The sequence below is a fragment of the Callithrix jacchus genome, chromosome 6, assembly GCF_049354715.1.
Source record: "Callithrix jacchus isolate 240 chromosome 6, calJac240_pri, whole genome shotgun sequence".
Taxonomy (NCBI): Eukaryota; Metazoa; Chordata; class Mammalia; order Primates; family Cebidae; genus Callithrix; species Callithrix jacchus.
In genome coordinates, this window is record NC_133507.1 from 65055050 (window position 1) to 65073342 (window position 18293).

Here is an 18293-nt window from a genome sequence, read left to right on the forward strand (position 1 = left end):
ATCCTCTAGTTCTCTGCACTTTGACTGAGAGCTGCAATCCCGAGCTGTTATTGATCTGCCATCTTGGATCATTCCCTCTGTTTTGTTTTTTTAAAGGAGCTGACTGGTGACCAAAACTGTACTTTGTTGACTATATTGACTTAGTTTTTTATATTATCTATGTGATCACTTCTTCATATTTATTTATTTTTTACAGCTTTATTGAGGTAAACTGGCAAATAGAAATTACCCCTATTTAAGGCATACATGATGTTTTGATATTTGTATATATTGTGACATGATTAACATGATCAAGCTAATCTCATCATATAGTTATCATTTTTTGGTATGGTAAGAATCCTTAAAATGTATTTTCTTAGCAAATTTCAAGTATGGGTTTCCACAAATAGTGATAAACACTTGCTAACGACACAGTAGTACTGTTGGATATGTGGGAAACTGTTATTCAGCTTTCAGCCCATTTCCTGTCAGGAGTTTATATAAAGAAAAATGAAATTCAAATATAATGCTGCTTGTGACTGAAAATATTGTGCATTTTAATGAAACTTTTGTACCATCTAGCTTGTTTTATTCTTGAACATAATCTGAAAATAAACCGACTTATTACTTGGAATTGATGGTAGCAGGTATGCTGAGTGTTGAGATTTATTTCAAAATGTGGGGCTGAGTGCAGTGGCTCATGCCTGTAAGGGAGTCCTACGTGGGTGGATCACCTGAGGTCAGGAGTTCGAGACCAGCCAGGTTTGGCCATCATGGCAAAACCCCATCTCTACTAAAAATACAAAAAAAAAAAACCACCTGGGCATGCTGGTATATACCTGTAATGCCAGCTACTGAGGGGGCTGAGGCAGGAGAATCACTTGAACTCAGGAGGCAGCAGTTGCAGTAAGCCAAGACCATGCCACTGCACTCCAGCCCGGATGACAGAGTGAGACTCTGTCTCAAAAACAAACAAACAAACAAACAAAGGAAACAAACAACAGCAAACAAAACAAAACAAAATAACAAACAACCCAAAATGCATTCTGTTTTCTATTTCTTTTCCACTGATGAAAATGCATTCTCTCTTCTACTTCATTTTCACTCATGAAATAAAAGATACTGAACAATCCAGTCTTTAAATTGGAGCATTTCTTGTAAGGAAGTATGTAACTTTCATAAAGTTACTAGCAGTTTCTTGATAAATATAAGGAATAGTAGGACAAGACATTGTATAAAGGTTTGTTATGTGTGATTTATAATATTTGGGAGAAGACCAGGCATAATTTTGTGTCTTCAGTTAGTAGAATCACATTGATTTGTGACAAGTGAACATATTCTTTTCTATTTTTGCAATGGTGATAATATTTAGGAGAACAGTAGTTAAGCCTCCTGAAAAGCATTTTTTTTTACATTGTTGGGACTTATTCCTAGCCATCCATCTCCTAAATATGTAATTATTTTAGTTTTGTTCAGGAAATGAATATGTTTTTAAGTTTATATTAATGGTTTTTCTTCTTGTAAATGGAAAAATACTTACATTTTGTTTAAAAATCTCATTTTGCAGATAAGAAGTTAACTCTGAATTTTATTGGGCTAAATAAAAATGTTCATTTAAAATAAAAATATGATAGAAATTGAAATTGGGTTAAACTCTACCCAATAAATCGAATTAAATGCAATGCAGATTAAATTCTGCATAGTAATATCAAATTTTATTATAATGCCTAAGTGCATATGAGGTCACCTAGTTGTGTTCATTTACTGTTCATTTACTTTCCACCCTTAATGTTAATATTGTCATGTCTTTTAATTCTACATGGATCTTCTACTTCATAAGACATTAGTGTATCCACTCAATACTCACTTTGAATTAGCAGTGTGTTTACTTCTTTTCACTGCTCTACCTCCACCCACTTCTTTACACAACTGTTGTTTCTCTCTACTTTTTACTCTCCATTTTTTTTTTCCTACTCTCAGGTCAGTTTTCTTCTATCTGAAGAACTCTATTTAATGTTTATTTTAGTGCTATTCTTCTAGTGACAAATTATCTCCAGTTTTCTTTGTCTTGAAGTGGTTTTAATGTAAGAGGGCCACAGGGGGAACAGTGATCTTTAGTGTTAAATGGGATAAAGTTAGAATGAAGGGAAAATTGAGAGAAGAGTTTGAATTTTGTGGGATTTTGTTCATGATTAATTGTGAGAAGCATAGTTAAAGGATTTTAGTAGTTAAGGAAGTATGAATGGTGAAGTAAAATAAGGCAATAGACTGCTCTTCAGTATCTAGGGCCTGAGAATCGGTGACCTGGGAGTTCTGGACTGGTGGTAATTGACATAAATGGGGAGGGGGAGAACATAAAGATATTTGTGTTGAGGGACTCAAGACAAGCAAACATGGGGAAATTGTAAGGAGGGAAGTGTTTCTACCACCACTTTAACTTCTGTGTTCTCCTCTTAGCTATTTCCATGGAAGTGTGGAGGGCAGGGGAGGTATTTGATTATGGGGATCCGAGGGTTCCACTTCATTCCTAGAGTGAACTATAAGAGATGAGAATAAAAGATACTCATCTTTGATTTGGGAGATAATTAGGATGTACAATTAGCAGAATTTGGTGATAGAGTGGATATGGTTATGGGAGGTAAATAGAGGGAAATGTCAAAAATGACTCCCAGATTTCTGGTTTATGCAACTTGATGTATGTGGTACCATTCACTGAACTAGAAACGCTGGATGGAGGAGGACTAGGTTTGGGTGGCTAATGGTGACACCTTAAATTTGGCTTGGACTTTGTGAGTTTGAATTACATTTGAGTCATCCAAATGGGGATATCAAATAGCCAATTAAATATGAGTCTATTGCTGTGCAGAGATATCTGGGCAGGAGATAAAAATTTGGGAACATCTTTCTATAAGTTGTTAATTAAAGTATTGTGTTTTAATAAGCTGGATAAAAAAGAGTCAATGGAGAGAGGCCTGTCAAGAATGCCAAGATGATGCTGAAGGACAAATAAAATGAAGAAGAAAAGATGCTCCTTTTACTTAGCTTTGAGATCATTGATGAAAGGGTTGGATTAAGACCTTTACAGTAGAGACCTTAGATTGAGGGGTTTACTGGTTAAAGAGAGAGAATTTAGCTGGAGGGATATTTTAGGATCTTTTGTCATTAAATCAAGGGGTTTGAATATGTGTAAAAGCCAGTGAGAGGAATCTGGCTGAGAAAGTTAACTATCCAGGAAAGAGAAGAGATCATAATATAGAACTTCTAAGAAGCTGGGAAGGAAATAGGGATATATTATTTTCCTCTTGCTGCTGTAACAAATTACAACAAATTTAGTGACTTAAAACAACACGTATTTGTTTTAGAGTTTTGGAGGACAGAAATTTGAAATCAGTTCACTGGGCTAAAATCCAGGTGTCAGCAGGTCTTCATTTGTTCTGGTGGGTTCGATTGGCAAGGCAAATGTGGAGATCCATTTCCTTTTCTTTTCCAGCATCTAGAAGCTGCCTGCATTCATTGATTCTTGGTCCTGAATAGCTTTGACCTCTGGTTTAGTTTTTGCCTTTCTTTTCCCTTGCTGTATTCATTGAAACATTGCCTTCTCTCACTCTAACCCTCCTCTTTCTCTCTCTTTTGAGGACACTTGTGATCTGTTGGAATCCCCTGTATAATTCAGGGTAATCTTCCCTGATCAGGACTATTAATCACATCTGCAAAATCCCTTTTATAATGTAACATAATATAGGTACAACTTTGACATGGGGTGATGGCGGGGAATTTATTCAGCTCCCTACAAAGACCAAGCACAGTTAGAGGGACAGGTTCTAAAAGAAAAAAGGGAAAATAATTAATTGAAGAGAAGGAAGGTAGAAAATATGTGAAATATGGCTGGTTTGTATATGTGATAGTGGGAATATAATGTATTTCCTATTCTTTAAAGTAGAGATTGTTTCACTTCTTTGAGGGAAGGGGCATTGGTAGTAGATCCATAGAACAAAGTACCATCCTTACCACTAGAACATGTTTTCACTTCACTAATAGAAGAGCCTGCTGTGTGCCAGGAGCCCAATGGGTAGAAGGTTATAAAGATATCCAACACAGGGTGATTATTATTACCTTTCTGTCACTGGGAGTTTTCAAAACATGTTAAATATACACTTGATTGGAAAAGTTAAGTAAGTATTCCTGGGTGCTCAAAAGATGACTTACAAAAGATGACTTTATTGACAGTTCCAATATTTCTGATTGTGTAAGTAATGCATACTTTCTAAATAGAATATGCTTTATTTATTTATTTGATTAATTGATTGATTTTCCTGAGTCTCACTTTGTTACTCAGGCTGGAGTGCAGTGGCACAATCTTGGCTTACTGCATTCTCCATGTCCTGGGTTCAAGTGATTCTCCCACCTCAGCCTCCTGAGTAACTGGGATTACAGCTGCCCACCACCACAACAAGCTAATTTTATACTTTCAGTAGAGTTGAGGTTTCACCATTTTGGCTAGGCTGGTCTCGAACTCCTGACATGAAGTGATCCTCCCACCTTGACCTCCCAAAGTGCTGGGATTACAGGCGTGAACCACCATGCCCGGCCTAGAATACAGTTTAAAGAAATGTATCATAAGGCTGGGTACAGTGGCTCATACCTGTAATCTCAGCACTTTGGGAGGCTGAGGGGGGCAGAGCACCTGAGGTCAGGAGTTTGAGACCAGCCTGGCCAACATGGCAAAACGCTGTCTCTACTAAAAATGCAAAATTTAGCTGGGTGTGGTGGGGCACCTGTAATCTCAGCTACTTGGGAGGCTGAGGCAGGAGAATTACTTGAAACTGGAAAGTAGAGCTTGCAGTGAGCCGAGATCACACCACTGCACTCCAGCCTGGGTGACAGAGCAAGACTCTGTCTCAAAAAATAAAATAAAATAAAAAAATGTATTATACAATGCTGCTAGAAATAATTGATCAGAAGTAAAGAATATAGTAAGAATTCTTAAGAAGTTTTTCTAGATATTTGTATAGTCATAGCTCGTGGCACTCTGTTAAGACAGTACTTACTCTTTAACTTGAGTAATCCAATAGTTTTTTAAAATTTAATTTTTCCACTGACAGTAAATGAATTATAAAGATTGTAAGAATTAAAACAGATACATTAAAAATAACCACTTTATGGTCTCCTCTCTTTTCTATCTTATTTTCCTTCCTAGAGATCAAGATTGTTAAAAATTTGGCATGGTTTCATGGAGGTCTTTTTCTGTGGGCTTACCTATCCTTATGTGTATAGGTCATTTTTTTTAAATATAATTTTTTTTTTTACTAATACTATTTAGGAAAAATATCCCAGGATCAGGCCACTGTCTGTGTGAAGTGTGCACTTTCTCTGTATATCTATGTGGGTTCTCTCCAGAGATTCGTTTCCTCCCACTTCTTAAAGATGTGCGGGTCAGGTTGTGGCGTCTAAATGGTCCCAGTGTGAGTGCGTACGTGTGACTGTGAGTGTGCCCTGCAATAAAATGAGGTCCTAACCAGGGTAGGTTCACACCTTAAGCCCTGAGTGGCCAGGTATAGGCTCTGTTAACCTCTGACCCTGAAATAAAGTAAATCATTATCTCACTCGCTTTTACTCATTGTTTCTTTCTTAAATGTATATATAGAAGCTCACATTTATTTTAGGGTTTAATATCAGAAGTTTTTTTTTTTGGTTTGTTTTTGACATGGAGTTTTGTTCTGTCACCCAGGCCAGAGTACAGTGGCACAATCTCGGCTCATTGCAACCTCCGCCTCCTGGGTTCAAGTGATTCACCTGTCTCAACCTCCCAAGTAGCTGTGACTACAGGCACCTGCCACCCCGCGCAGCTAATTTTTTATATTTTTTTTCTTAGTAGAGACAAGGTTTCACCATGTTAACCATGATGGTCTTGAACTCCTGACTTCATTATCCTCCCTCCTTAGCCTCCCAAAATGTTGGGATTACAGGCATGAACTACTGTGCCAGGCCTGTTTTGGGTTTTTATTTATAAGTTTGGTGATTTTTTTTGTGACCAGAAATATGCCACAGTAACTTATCTTTTTATCAATTAGCCTATGGTAAAATTGGTTTCTTTATATGTTGTTTGACTTAAAGTCACAGTTTCTAAGAACCAATTGACAATGTTAAGAAAGGACTTATTGTATATATAGAATATAGGATATTTTATTGTTTTTACACAAATGGGGTCATACTAAGTAACTATTATCTAATTCATTTTTTTAAATTGGACACTATGTTTTAACAATTTTCTTTGTTAGTACATACTTTGGTTCTCTTAAATCCTACCTAACATTTCATAGTCTGAATGTATTACATTATTAATATGTGACAATTTCCAGTACATATTGTGTTTCCACATTTTCTCTTGTAAACAGTGATGCAGTGAACACTCTTCCAGATACTTTTCTAATTATTTATGCTTGTTAGTCTTTAGAGAACCAGAGAAGGGGTGGCGATGTCAAGGTTATGGCTTCTGAAGAGTTTTACAGGTGCTGCCAAATTTTCTTCCATAATGTTTGTTCCCATGTGCTGCTTTTTATCAGTATTAGAGAATACCACTCTCTCACCTGGTACTTGTACCAGCATTTTGTTTTATCAGTCATTTGTGTTTTTGTCCAACTTATTAAGATGCCTTATTTTAATGTATATTTCTCTTACTGCTGATGAGATTGACCACCTTTTTAAGTGTTTATGTTCAGTGGTATATTGTGTGTGTGTGTGTGTGTGTGTGTATTTTTTCATACCTGTTTTTTGTTCATTTTTCTTTTGGGTCTTTTTAAACTCTTCATCTTAAGGAATTCTTTATGTATTTGGATTATTAATTCATTCTTAAATATATTACATATATACTTTCTTAATATGTGTTTTATATTTGATTTGTGGAGTCTTCTATACTGTAGCATTAAAATATTTATAAGTCAAAATTGTTTTTATAATTCCTTTTAGGTCTTAATTTGGAAGACTTTTCACATCACAAGTTTATTAAAGCATTATTGAGTTATTTTTTTCTAACATATTTATAAATTAATTTTCTTAACATTTCTTTTTAGCTGTCTAATGTTACAGTCTATTTTAGAGTATGGTGTTAGGTAAAAAATTTACATTTTGTTTGTATTTGTATAGTTAGTCTTTTTAGGAAGTCTTATTCTTTGTTGATTTTCAGTGGCAACTGTTGCATACATGCACACACAAACTCACAAGTCTGTCAGCACTTTTGGAAAAATTGGCTAACTATAGTTTTATTGTATATTAGTGTATTAGTCCATTCTCACACTGCTATGAAGAACTACCAGAGACTGGGTAATTTATAAAGAAAAGAGTTTTAATTGACTCACAGTTCCACTGGCTATATAGGTGACATGGCTGGGGAGGCCTCAGGAACTTAAAATCATGGCAGGAGGGCGAAGAGGAAGCAAGCACGTCTTCACATGATGGCAGAAGAGAGAGAGCTAAAGGGAAGTGCTACACACTTTCAAACAAACAGGGCTCATGAGAACTCACAATTGCAAGAACAACAAGGGAGAAATTCCCCCACCTCATATCATGTCCCTCACCACCATTGGGTATTACAATTCCACATGAGATCTGGATGGGGGCCATAGAGCCAAATTATATCAACTATTTACACCAGGTATGTGAAGACCCCCCTCATTGATCTTGTTTGTCTGACTTTCTTGGCTACAGTTGTACATTTTTCTTAACTTTGAAATAGTTTGACTAGCACTGAAATGGTCTGTTCCTTAAAGGTTATATAGAATTTATTTGTAAATCAAATCATCTAGGATTTGGCCACAGTTTTTGGGAGTATCTCTTTGACAACTGTCTTTCTTCTATGGCAATTCGTTTCTTTGAATTTTGTGGAGTCAATTTGTATAAATTATATTGTCCAGAGAATAATCTATTTCATTGTGTTTTATTTGCATATAATGAGGGGAAGTAGTCTCTTATGATTCTCATCATTTCTCTGGTATTATTTCTTATTTTGTATATCGGTACTTTTTCCCTTCCTCAATTTGTTTCACTATTTATCTATTTTACTGTTTTCCCCAAAGACCAGATCCAAGACTTACTAGTTTTATCATTTAACTTTTTTTCAAGTTTTAATTTCTACTTTTATCTTTATTAGTTTCTTCCTTCTGATTTCCTCAGGTTTAATTTAATAATTTTTTAAATGTTGGGTTGTTAATAAATGTATTTTTGTTTAATATACATCATGTATTTAAGGTTATGAATTAGAGTCTGAGAATTGTTTTAGCAGTATGAGATATGATATATAGTTTTTATTATACTTATTATTATTATATAGCCATTTTACACTTTCAGTTTTCATCGTTTTCTTTGCCAGAACAGTTATTTGAAGACTCTTAAAATTTTCAGATGCTAGGAATTCTTAACCCCAGATTTATTAGCGACTTTTCCTTTTATTGTATTGTGATTGGAAACTATTATCTGTATTCCAAAATTTAATGGGGTTTTATCTTTGATGTCAAATGTGATCAAGTTTTTTTTTTAACCAATTTCTTGAAGAGAAGGGATATTCTCTGATTTTACCTTAAAGTTAAACATATGGCTATTAAATCTATTTTATTATGTTTGCCTATTTATATATTTTATACTTATACCTACTTTTTAATCTTCTTGTTATTCCGGCTTTGCGAAGGTTGGATAATAGTCAATTAATAATGTGTTTCCATCTGATTTTATCCCTGTTATAGAGTTTGCTTCACAAGTGTGTACCAAATGACACCTAGACAGTCATAATTATTTTAATTTTATTGTGAATTACACTATTCAGCTTTATAGTATTTTCTTCCTTGCTCCTTCCTTCCTTTTTATTTTTATTTGTCCTGGGCGCTTTTGCCTAGACTTTTGAATAGGCAACTTGGTGAAGCACTTGGTTACAGGGGGCTCTCTTTCCCATAGAGTAGAGTAGAATCTGTTTTATGATTCAACTTAAAGATTTTCTTTCAATAGGTGAGTTTTGCTGTGCAATATCTATGAGATAACATAGAAGTTTGGCATTAGTACTGTTATTTTATGTTTTCCAATTTATAGATTAAAAAAAAAACTCACAAGATGTTCTGCTTTCTTAACTTTGTGTTTGCTTTCTTTTTATTAGAAAAGTTTATATTTCTGTTATCATTATATGTGTAACTGTTGGAAAATTCTTAATCCTCTTATTTCCTTAAAAATGATTTATTATTTCTTTCTGCAGAGTAGTAATGAAGCTAATATGTTTTCTCTTCATCCTCCCTTTTCTACCAACTGATTTTAGCATTATAAAATAAGTCACTTAAAATTCTCCTATGGTTTATTAGTTTTAAATATCTTTTGATCTTAGTTATCAAAGCAGTCAGCTTATATGGTATATACTGCATACTATATCCTTGCTCCTTCAGCTTTCATCTTTTTGAAAAGTTTTATCATTTCATATTGAAATTTCATAGCAATTCTTTTATTGTTATGGCTCATATTACTTACATCTTATTATAGCAACATAATCACATACATATTTGGAATTTAGTACCATGATTGGTTTCAGTGTTTATTTCAGTTATTTCACTCTGGTTTTTTCAATCATCACTTGGATGACTGAAATTTCTCTTCTAGTAAATTTCTCAAGAAGATCCCATGAAAACATGATTTTATATATTTGTATATATCCAAAATTTTGAATATTGTCTGCTGCCTTTATAATAAGTTTGGCTGAATTTACAAATTTGATTTATATTTTCTTGTTTCAAGGATTTCATGAACATTACTATATCCAGTGGAGTATCTAGAGAGCAGTGGTGTCCACTGAATCTGACTGTTGAATGTTGCTGTGGAGAAATTTGACAATAGAGTGATTGCCCTCTTACAAGCTACTAGAAAACTTTTGCCTTGCTGTTCAAAAGGTTTCAGCAATTTTACTAGGAAATGTCTTGGTGTTGACTGTTTCTCTAGGGAACTACGTGACTTTCACTAAGTTTTTCTTTTTCTTCATTTTGAGACAGTGTCTATTGACCAGGTTGGAGTTAGGTGGAGTGCAGCCTCAAACTCCTGGGCTCAAACGATCCTCCTGCCTCAGTCTTTCAAGTAGATAGAACTACAGGTGCTCACCTCCACACTTGGCCATATTTTTTAAATTCTTCATAGAGACAGGCAGGGTCTTGCTTTGTTGTCCAGGCTGATCTCAACTTCCTTGGCCTCAAGCTATCCTCCTGTCTTAGCCTCCCAAATGGCTGGGATTACAGGCATGAGCTACCATGCCCAAGGATCAGTAAGTTTTGACTATAAAAAAATTCTTATATTTTATTTTATGTATTTTTTTCTGTTGCTTTGGTTTTCTTCTGTGTGGATTTCAGTTTCATGTGTACAGATCTCTTTTACTTATCTTCAGAGAGGATCTCAGTTTCTGTCTAATGCTTCTTAAATTTAAGATAATTTTTACTCTTACTTTGGTTACTTCACTGTTAGAGTGAAGTAACAGATCAGCACATCAAATGTGAAGACTTATTCTAAGTCATTTATTTCTAAGACTTATTCTAAGTCATAGAAGTGAAAATTCATGGTAGAGTAATATGAGCTGGTTAAACCAGAGGTTCTGAGTTTACCTCTGAAGATCCAGGCTACATATTTATTGCTGAAACAATCTATGTCAAGAATTTTCTGAGACTGGTGTTCTCAGGACATTTAGATTTGGTGTTTACACTACTAGTCACTAATAGAACTATGCCAGATAGTGAAAGAACATCTAAGTGTTTCTGTAAAGAAGACTTTGTACTTTTGTTCAGAAAAAAATCATAAGGCTAATAGTTGTTAGAATGAGAAAGGCTTGTCTGCTGTGTAACTGGAGTGACTAGTCTTCCCACATTTACTGTATGCGAACATAATGCCTACTGTGTACAGAGAACACTCTGCTAGGTATTCTGGGAGAAGCCAGGGAAATAAGAGACTCAGTCTTACCCTTAAAAATTATACCTTTGTTAAGTAGAAAAAATAGGGCCTGTTGGAGGATTTATGTTATCAAAACAATGCATTAGTAAGTACCAGGTAAGATATGAGAAATGGAAAAGTTTAAGTCCTTAAAAAAATTACAAAACAGAGAATGTCATAATCTATAAGGAGAGATGACTTCCTGGTGGAATAAAATGATCTGTCTTTGAGGGAGATGATGAACCTAGAAAGGCAATGAGTTATCCCAAGGGGGCACAGCACAATAGTATGAGATACAAGGAAAGATGAAAAGACAGTGCAAGATGTATTTTCTGTGAGGCAGCAGATTGGTTGGATTTAAAATTATTTGTAGAACTTGATATGCAAGAAGCAGCTACCTTACTGCTTTTTTTTTTTTTTTTTTCTGTATAAAGCCACTGGTACATAGACACTGTTATGGTCAGAGAGAAGTTAGACATGACCCTGCCCTCAAGTAACTTACATTCTAAATGATATAGAATGCATCCACATAGGAGACAGTAGCTGAAGTTTGAATAGACTGGTGTATGATAAAGAGTAAAGTGGTATTATTGAAAGGACACATAGGATTCGAATCCATAAAGCAAGATGAAATAATACCTATTTTGCAAAGCTGTAAGAAGAAAATGAAATACTACATGCAAAGTGCTTAACACTTACTGGGCAATTGATATGTGTTTGTTGTCTTTCCTTCCTTTCCCATCTCTCAATTTTAAGAAAACTTGTACTATAAAAAGGAGGGATCCTTGAAAAATGTATAGAAGTGAAATTTTCAGAAGAGTTGTGACTGGAGTTGGGCCTTCATTGTGGGGCTAATAAACTGGTGAACATTATGAACAAAGAGGTGGGAATTCAGAACATGCTTTTGGAGGCTTCACTGAAGTTGAGTGGGAGAAGAAACTTGAAAGGTGGGCTTGGAACCTAGAGATTGGCTGATACTTATGTATTAGGTTGGTGCAAATGTAATTGCGGTTTTTGCCATTGATTTCAGTAACAAAAAACCACAATTACTTTTGCACCAACCTTATAGCATTCTTCTGCCCAGATTCCACCTTATATACAATAATAACTGATAGTTTATGTGTCACCCTGAATCAGCTCCTTTGGTAAACAGGAATCATGAGATTAACTTTGAATTCTCCATAGCAAATAGCACTTTACACATAGTAAGATCTTCAACACTTATTTATAAAGCAGGTTAATAAAACAAACAGATGCTTGGGTACATCAGAAACAAGGGCTGTATGAATGTGACATTTTATGCTAATGTTGTATCAAGCTAGGTATTTAACAATAAAATATGGGAACACATGTTGTAGAGTGGAAAAGTGGAGTGCCTTGGAGAGGGCCAGGTTCTCCCTGGCTTAGTGGCTCTGCACTTCATGAACTTGGACAAGTTCTTTTGCAATATGTGCTTGAACCAAGACCATTTCTTAGCTGCCTTAATTTCCTCACCTATGCAATAGCTAGTACCTTATAGAGTTGTGAGCGTTACGTGAAAACTAGCCCAGTGCCTGGCACATATTGGGTACTCACATAAATGTTATTAGTAATCACAATAATAGTTTTTTATTTTTCCTAATTGAAATATTGATATGCAAATATTTTAAGTGACGTTTATTGTTATTCTATCCAATTATTGAAGAAAAATCTAAATAAGGTACAGTGCTATTCTGTAATATTTTATTGTTGACTCTGTTGTGTTAGAAAAAAATCTTGTTATGTTAAAGTTTCATTTTTGCAGATAAAAGACCAATTCTCTGCAGTGGGAGTTTAAGGAATGTTTTGTTAGTGTCACCTTGGGCTCCTCCAGGCCTTCTACAAACTTGGTTTCCTTTGATCCTCACAGCAGTTCTGAAAGTGTTGGCCATAGTTTTTTAATCCTCATTTTGCAACTGAAGAAATTAAGGCTCAGGTGACAAGGTTAGTGAGTGGCAAAGTCATTTGTAATAATTAATGGCAAAAAAGATAGGCTGAAATTAAATTTGGAATCAGTGTCTAAAATAACTAGGAAGTAATATAAAGCAGTCAATATGAGCACCTGCAAAGGATTACAGAAAAATGAGATTCCACCTGTCTTAAGTATGCAGTGTGCTCTCTGGTTCAGTCTGCTGAATATGAAAAATATAGATAAGCTTTACTTTTCGAAGACAATGCCCTTTTTGATAACAAAGTCACAAAATGCCAAATTTTGCTCTTCATAATTTTCCCTGAAAATTTAGCAACTTTAGTTTTCCAGTGTTCTGGAGGGATGACTTATCACACGTCAGCAGCTAGTCATCTATGAAGTATTTTTAAGGCCTTATAGGGCATGGATATGCTGCACTGTAATCTATATAGGACCTGGATACTGTTTAGACTTGAAGCATTCATTTCATAAATAGTGTTTAACAGGTTCTATGGTGTGACACAAAACAGCATTTCTAACTTTCCCATTATCTAGACTTCAAACCTCAGAGTAAACTTTGAGACCTTCACTCTTTGTTCACATCAGTTTTCAAGGTCTGCATGTTCTTTCCCTCTAATCACTTTTCAAAGCAAAAGCCATTTCCTTCTGAAGCCTGCCCTGATCCCACCCCTATTGTGTAGGATCTTCTACCTTGGTGCACCCTTGATACTTAGCATTTAATCACTATTAGTCTCAGCTTACCACTGAGTGGGATATTTTACCTTAACAACTAATATCTCTATTCCAGTATGAGATGGTGACCTTAACTGTCTGCAACGGTGTGTTCCTATGGCCTGATACAGGGCTTGGCAAATAATGAGTACTTTGCTGGATAACTTAGTGATATGAATTGTTTTTATTATGATGGAACCCCAGTACAATTTTAAGACCAGAGATAACACTTTGTAATATTTGAAGGCTAAATTGAGGAAAGAAGACAGATAAGGCCAAATATAGTGGATGATGTTCTTGAAATTATTAGTTACCATGGTCTTTGTTATTGTTGGCTTGCCAAAAAAGTAGCTCAAGGTTAGAACAGAATCTTTTACTTCATAAATGCTAACCCCCTATCCCTGTGTTAGTCAGTATTTCCTTTCTTGATAATTTTTTTGAGAGATCATGATAAACCTAACTGTTTAAGAATCAAAATAATTAATGCCTCCAAACTAGGTCTGTGACTTTTTATATTAAGTTCTTTACTGTCACTCCCAACTACCATTCTGAGGGAGTTTTGGTTTTGAAATTCAAAGCAGGGAACCTTGGAGTTGTTGTGTCTTTTTTTCTTTTGAGGAATGTAAGCTCACCATGCATATTACACACTCTTTATGCAGTAAAGTGAGCCCTGCCTAGTAGCAGTCAAGATAATGAAATGGAAAGTTTCTGTCTATGTTGCTGAGAATCTTCCATTTTGCCTTGTTACTACAGCAATCACATTGTCATCTAGAAATGACGAGTTCTTCTTCGCCTGCTAAAGGCGGTGGTTCACGATTGAAGAGCGTTGAGCAGTTCAGTAAAGCTTGTCCAGGTGTCAGTCCACAAGGGATTTTACAATTGTAAAAGCTCAGATTAGTTTTAACACTGCGATCCTTTTTGTCACTTTTCAGTGTTTCTTTCATTCTTTATTTAGACTTCATTGAAAATTTTCTTGTTAGTGATCAATATTTTCTGTTGAAAACCTCCTCCAGCCTCCCTCCCCTAGAAACATTAGAATAACATTTTCAGTTTTTATGAGAAGAAATGCAAAATGGTCATTAAAATTTTCAGAAGCTTTAAGTAGTGTTATTTTTTAAATGCTTTTAATAGAATGGAATATGCTACATCACAGACATTTGTGCTTTTGAAAACATAAGTATTTGAGATTGATACATTGTAGTTTAATGTCCTCTTTGTATTTATCACTATTATTTAGGTTCATTGTTAAAACAGTGTTTAACAGTGTGTGATATCAAGGACAGCTAGGAGGTCTATAATACAAAAATTTTGGTGTTTAGGACATGAAAGATATTAACATATATTAAAACTTTTATTGCAATATAGAAATTAACACTTTGTGCCAATTCTAACCTCAGGATAATTTTTTTGTGCTTCAGGTATGTTCCAGTTGAATAACAAAAAAATTCATTCATTAATATATTTATATACTTTAAATAGACCAATGTAAACAGATTCATATCTGCCATATGTTGAAATGCTTTAGTAGAGACATAACTGCCTAGTCAACCAAGATGGCATTGAATTGCACTGTTTTGGAAAAAAAGTTGAGTGAACTAGATGCCTGTTAATCTGGTTCTTTAAATATCATAAACAAAGTATCAGAATGTGTTTCCAAGGACAAAGGCGGGGTTTTCCGGGCTTTGATTGGTTGCTGCCTTGTCCTGTCCCACAGCCATCCTTAATTGGCTTTGGGTGGATTGGAATCACATAAGCAGGGTGACATTTATTACTTTCCTAGTTGTTTCGTTGCACTGAGCCCTGAGATTCCCAACGAGTCACTATAAAAGATTTCTTTTATTTCATCCATGATCTGCGAGAGAGAAGTGCAGGCATGAGTTTGAGTGCAAGAAGAGTCACTCTGCCTGCAATAACGCCAATAATTCTACAGAAAAGGGTATGTGACTTCTTTTTTCTTTTCTTCTTTAATTTTTCTTGGTGCTTTTTTTCCCTTATTACTGTGTGTTTATTAATACATTGGAAGTTTTACTTAGATACTCTTGAAAAAGCGTATAATTCATTAAAGCTGTAGGTAAAATTAAAGGACACATTATTAGAATTGAACTAGGAAAAAGAATACTGCGCTAGAACATCACTGTTGTTGAAGACTTTAATGCAACAGAAGTTTGATCTCAATTTCAGGTCATTGTGATTTAGAAACTGTATTGAAACTTTTTCTCTTTTTTCTTTCTGCTGTAACTTCAAGCCTCTTTGCTTTTAGTTTAATAGGAAATCTGCTGTCTATTATGTCTTATAATTGTTTAATAAAGGATAGCTTCTTTGTTTCACCATAATTCATAATATATCAATCTCTTCATTGTTGAATAGACTATATAATTATTTTATTGTTTAATCATGTGTTGCCAGTTTATTATCCTCAAGTTTCTACCCATTTCTATTGAGCGTCTGTGTATTTGCTTTAGAGAATCTCTCCATTAAATTCCCCTCTGAAAGGGCTATCTGTTAATTATTAATGCAGTCAGTCCTGTGTGTGAAAATATTTTATTTATTAGTTTTTTGTAAAGATTATTTTTATGTCTCATGGCATTGTATTTTACAAGGTGATAAATACAACCATATCATGTAGCCATAGTAATCTTTTCTTCTAAGTATACAAAATAAGAACATTGCATTGGACTTCTTGAAGAATCAGATCTGTAGCCTGGAGAAGGAAAGCACTAAAATTCAGTTTTGGCAATATACTTTCCAAATGGTTTTGGTGACACTAGAAGTTGTAGTGTTTATTTTTGTACTCAACTTTTAATAGTTAACTGTTAACTATCAGAGCATTCCTTTAAGTCAAAGGTCATGTTGCAATTTATTTGAAACATAACAGATCTAACAGTTAAAGTGGCTATATTTCTTAAAGAGGAGTATCTCTTTACTATTTTTAATTTTTACATTTTCAGCTTATTTTCTTATCCAGTCAACCATCTATTTACTGGGAATATTTTATTTGGCATTGGAAAAACTATATGGTAATTTTGCAAACATGAGTTTTTTATCTTTCTGGAGGGCTTTTGCTATTCATAAGCAAATTTAATTAAAAACATTTTTATTTGGGCTTTAACTTTTATTTTTAATTGATCTTGTCAGTACATTAATAATGACAACATAGGTTCTCTGGCTCATTGAGGATGTGAAAAGACATATTAACATTTATCATGTCTGTGTTCTCATGTTTGAGTTCTTCTTTATCCAGTTAATAGTGCAGTTTAGATTGACTAAGAAACTTTTATCATGTGGTTTGTTTTTGATGACATGTTGGTATGATGGAAAATGTACCATCTGGACTCTCCATTTTCTAGCTTTGTGAGTTTGGGCAAATCCAGTAAACTCTTGGAGTCTTTACTTTCCCATCTGTATAGTAAAATAAGGAATTTTCAGTAAATAATATCTTCAACCTTATTTGTGTCTGTAATTCTGTGAACCAAATATTTTATATTTTCATGGTTATAGTAAAATATGTAAATTGTTTTTATTATTTTAGAGAGATTGTAAAACATTAGGAAAGGATGCTGTAATTTTCAAGGAGTTTGAACAATTAGCCTGGGAGAAATTGGTTATGGGCAAAACTTGGCTGGAAAAATAACTTCTAACACTGTCTGCTAAGTAGGAAAACAAGATTACGCTGAAAAGCTGTGATTATTATTGATGTTACATCTGAACTGCCAGTGGACACATTATTGTGATTTATCTTGGTATTTTAGTAATAAGCTTCTTGTCAAGTTTCTGTTATAATAATTATAAAAGTCAAAATTCTCTAGACTCAAATCTGTGTTATTTTTTCAGTGAGTACACATATTTAAGTGCTTATATAATTTAGCACATCATTATTTGCTTCTCCTGATATTTTAACTGCCCAAAGACCAATTTTTGTCTATGTGATTGTTCTAAAAATCTTAGTATTTTTTATTTTAGAAATTGAGTATTTTCTGATTTAAAAATCATCCATCTGCTCTGGTTACACCATGACTCATTTTTTTCTTCCAATATAGGAAATTATTCCCTACTTGTAATTAACTTATTTTTCATATGTCCTGTAATTTTAAATGATCTTATAAATCAGTACAAGCATTTCTCAGAGTATTTGGGGAGCAATTTCTCATTTTCCCATGAAGGCAGGTGCTTTTTCTACAGATTTGGTGTAAAGTTTGCTCATTCTGAATGAGTGGCCCTTGACAACTAATTTATCAAATGGAATCCTAATCATTTAAAAGGCTGAGAGCATTTTTGAAATACTCAATAGCAATAGGGAGTAATTTTCTTATCACTTAGTGCATCTGATCCAAGTGACTGTAAGAGTCTCTGGTAGTAATTAGGAACTTGAATTTTAAACATGGTCCTTGATGTGGTATAGATCTACTTTATAGCAGAGAAAGTACACCTTGATCTTTAAGAAAAAAGGTATTTTGGTAGGTTCTCTATCAAGTTAATTGGAAAGAAATTTTTCACTTCAACAAATTCTATTAGGATCTGATTTATCTGATTTGAGTGAATTAAGGTTCTGGTGAAGAATGCTTCCTCATGTGCCTCAGAAACGATCACATCCTCAGCAAACATTGTGAATGAATCTTTTACCCAATAGCATTTTCCTGAGATCATCATTGGTTGTGCTTTTTATTTTTTCAAATGGGAAGTCTGAATCTCTTGGGTGTTGAGTTACTTATGGAAGGTC

At 34.4% G+C, this 18293-nt stretch overlaps 1 protein-coding gene across 2 annotated transcripts in view; it reads left to right on the forward strand.

Annotated features, from left to right (window-relative positions):
• GRB14 (growth factor receptor bound protein 14) overlaps window positions 1–18293 on the forward strand; it is a 143265-nt gene that overhangs the window by 43958 nt on the left and 81014 nt on the right. Inside the window, exon 1 of one of the 2 annotated variants that reach the window (XM_002749385.7) lies at window positions 15355–15512. The exons of the other annotated variant lie outside the window; for it this stretch is intronic. Coding sequence (XP_002749431.1) covers window positions 15450–15512 — 63 coding nt within the window. The 5' untranslated portion in view covers window positions 15355–15449. Of the gene's footprint in view, window positions 1–15354; window positions 15513–18293 lie in introns of those variants that run through there. 2 annotated transcript variants of the gene reach the window in all.